The sequence below is a fragment of the Artemia franciscana genome, chromosome 7, assembly GCF_032884065.1.
Source record: "Artemia franciscana chromosome 7, ASM3288406v1, whole genome shotgun sequence".
Lineage (NCBI taxonomy): Eukaryota > Metazoa > Arthropoda > Branchiopoda > Anostraca > Artemiidae > Artemia > Artemia franciscana.
This window is the reverse complement of record NC_088869.1, coordinates 21,301,903-21,305,111: the sequence shown is the minus strand read 5'-3', so window position 1 is coordinate 21,305,111 and position 3,209 is coordinate 21,301,903. Positions and strand designations below refer to the sequence as shown.

The window sequence follows — 3,209 nt, the reverse complement described above, 5'->3', positions numbered from 1 at the left end:
AGGTCACGCAAGGTTGATTATAGAACTCCTAACTAAGTTTTAAAACTGGAAAGATGCCAAGTTTTGGAAAAATAGGGCAATTTTCAGACTAATTTCGCATTTATTCACTAACGAAATAGAAAAGTTTTCAACGTGTTGGTGTGAAGACTAAATTCAGAAGTGAATTCTGAATATGCGGTGCAATACACTTTCTAGAAAAAAACTACAGAGGCTTGGACTGATAGGTACTTATGTATGCACATTCGTGTTTGTGTTGAAGAGCGTGTGTGCATGGGTAAATTCACAGGTGCTTCGACTTCTTCGCTGGGTGGACATACCACTGGATGCGGACTTTTATATTCTTTTACAAATACATAATTGCTTTGTTTTAGGAATTTTATTTTGAGTCCTTAAAGGGTCCCTAACAGTTTTTTTTATTATTTGCCAGTAGGAAATCATTACTGAAAATCCGTTCAAAACAAATATAAATAATTACTTATCTTGTTCTTAAAAGTGCGTTGCTTCACTGTACGCGTCATCCCAAAAGTTAAAGTTTTCAAGTTCCTATAATAACAAATTCAATCCCTCTTACTCATTAATGCACAACTCCCCCTCCAACCTTTCATTCCTCCCAACCCGACCTTACCCCCCTGCCCACTCTTACCTCCCTAACTCACCCTTACCTCCCTAGCACCACCCTTACTTCCCAAAACCACCCTTCATCCCCCAATCACCCTACCAACCATAATAAAATTCAGCACCAACCAAACGACTTAAAATACTTAAAATTCCTACCACCCAAAATAATTTAAGATAGCGTGATTCATTTCTTCCCGTCTATTAAATTAAAAAAAAAATAAGCTTTTTCAATTGAAAGTAAGGAGCAACATTAAAACTTAAAACGAAAAAAATATTACCTATATGAAGGGGGTTGCCTTCTCCTGAACACCACTCTTTACACTAAAGTTTTTATCTCAGGAGTCGTTCTTAAGGAGTTGAGACAAAATTCAAACTTCAGCGTAAATAGCGAGATGTTAAGAAGTAGGCAACCCCTTCATATTTGTAATAATATACACCAATATGCATAATTTTATCAAGCCTCAAATGAATCATTTTAGTTTTCTTTAAAACAAATCTTTGCAATAACCACTTATTTTGAATAGACTGTGTGCACCCTTTAGGAATGGTTGCACCACAGCACGGCATGACTGTCTCTGAAACTAGGAAGCTCGATATGTAACTTTTTGACAATCTTAAATCGATTGGCTATCCCAGATGTTTCATTCGATAGTATTTCTCCTCTTATGGGCTTAGTTTTTCGACATAAAATAGCAAAAATACAACTTTGCTGTGGTACAGTTTTTTCTTGAAAAAAAACGCTAGAACTTTCAATTTCTGTTAGAATAGGTGTTTTCCAAATCTTGTAGGAAACTTTCTTTAGAATCACCCCCTTAGGGGGGGGGGAGTAAAAATCAAACAAATAAACACGCACCCATAATCATTCTCCTTGTCAGAAATACAAAATTTCGCATTTTCAAAGACAGGGGATTGCAACGTCTCCAATAAAGTTCTTTTATGCGCTGAAGATTTTCTTTATGCGCGATGTAATATTCAACAAGGTCATTTGCCTTTTTTAGGGTTGTTTGTCCCGTTTTTGACAGTAAAGCTAAGTTTCTCAGGCTCATAACTTTTGGCAAATGGCTTTAAATTACAGGAACGTTGCACATTTAGAATCATTATAAAACATCCATTCTTTGGATGTATATATTTTAATCAAAGCTCCTTTTATTAGAGTTACTGTTAATACTAGCACGAGCCGGTTCTTACTTACAAACCACTACCACAGAATTTAAGAAAAATTACTGAATAAACGTTTTGAAGCTAAATTTAGTTTCTAAACTAAGGCCAAAAAGGGATGAAAAACACACGTCAACGAATTTGTGTTGATTTTGGGAAGATATAATTCGTTGAAAACACTAGCATATTCATTATACAGGGACGTTCAAGTAAAACCAGCCTTGTATGGAAAAAATCATAGTCCCTAATATTCCTGCATGGCTCCTGGGGATTCTTTCAGGGAGCCAACCATGTGAGAACTACATTATGTGGACAACAGCATGATTATTTAAAAATTATGCAATGTGCTTTTTGTCTGTCATAATATCAACAGCAACGCAACAAAAAAATTTAATCGCAATGCTAGTCAAGGTTTACGAATAAGAGTGGTAATACTTTCCAGGGGTGTCCTTTGGGAAAAATAATGTTGAGAAAATGATTATACATCTCATACCCCTTGACTATCTGGATATGGACCCTCTTTCCCCCCTGCCGATGAAAATACTTGAGATTCGTCCCTACTAATACTCCTTCATTTAAACCCTTGAATTTCAAACCCTTCCGTAAAATATGGAGTTTCCGATATGTTAGGTAATTTGAAAGTAGGCTTTTTAAAAAGTTTTCAAAACACGTCTGGCGTACTGTAAAATTGAATTGTTGATTCATCAATGACTATTCAGTCCCTGAGTTTCCCAATACCGTAACAGATGGGCTTATCAGAAAACAAAAATTTTGCAATAAAGTTTTAGGATAAAAATACTACAAATATGTTTATAACTCTGTTAAATTTCAAACCCTTTTAGGAGGATTGTACTAAATGAGCTAATGATTTTAATTTATCCTGGAACACTAAATCTTCCAGGAAAAATATAAATCAGTATCTTAGTGTTTTTATAGAAACCCTCTTAAGAGGGATGAAACCAACTTTTCCTGAAAATGGCATGCAGGATGAGCTATTTTGCAGTGACAATGCCGGTTATAAAAGAGGACAACTTTGAAATTTTTGCTTCATTTTACTGTCTAAATATTAAAAAAATTAAATAACTTTTCAGTTACATTCAAGATTCAATTTTAACCTGATTGATCTTTGGACTATTTTTCTCCTGAGCAAGACTGCAGTGAGAAAATTTGCAATCTCTAAACTGAAAAATGTTTCTTTGTCGGTGGCAATCTCAAATCTTTTCTGACAACTAAAATATTCGCTGGGAAATACCTAAGACTTAAGACACCTTTTCTATATTGCAGGCAACTCAAACAGATGATAGGCATTGCTCCAAACGACGACAGCATAGACGGCCTGCCCCACATATCACAAACAAGAAGAAGTCGCAGGGTGTGCTCAATGATGCAGAACTTCGCATGAGAAGCTTACAAAGCTCTGATGAAGACCAAAG

The 3,209-nt window shown here is 35.5% G+C and overlaps 1 protein-coding gene across 1 annotated transcript in view; it reads left to right on the top strand.

Moving 5' to 3' along the window:
* The first annotated feature begins 1,162 nt into the window (after nt 1–1,162).
* LOC136029627 (galactosylgalactosylxylosylprotein 3-beta-glucuronosyltransferase 3-like) overlaps nt 1,163–3,209 on the top strand; it is a 16,931-nt gene continuing 14,884 nt past the window's right edge. The window contains exon 1 of the mRNA XM_065708129.1: nt 1,163–1,215. Coding sequence (XP_065564201.1) covers nt 1,163–1,215 — 53 coding nt within the window. The remainder of the gene's footprint in view (nt 1,216–3,209) is intronic.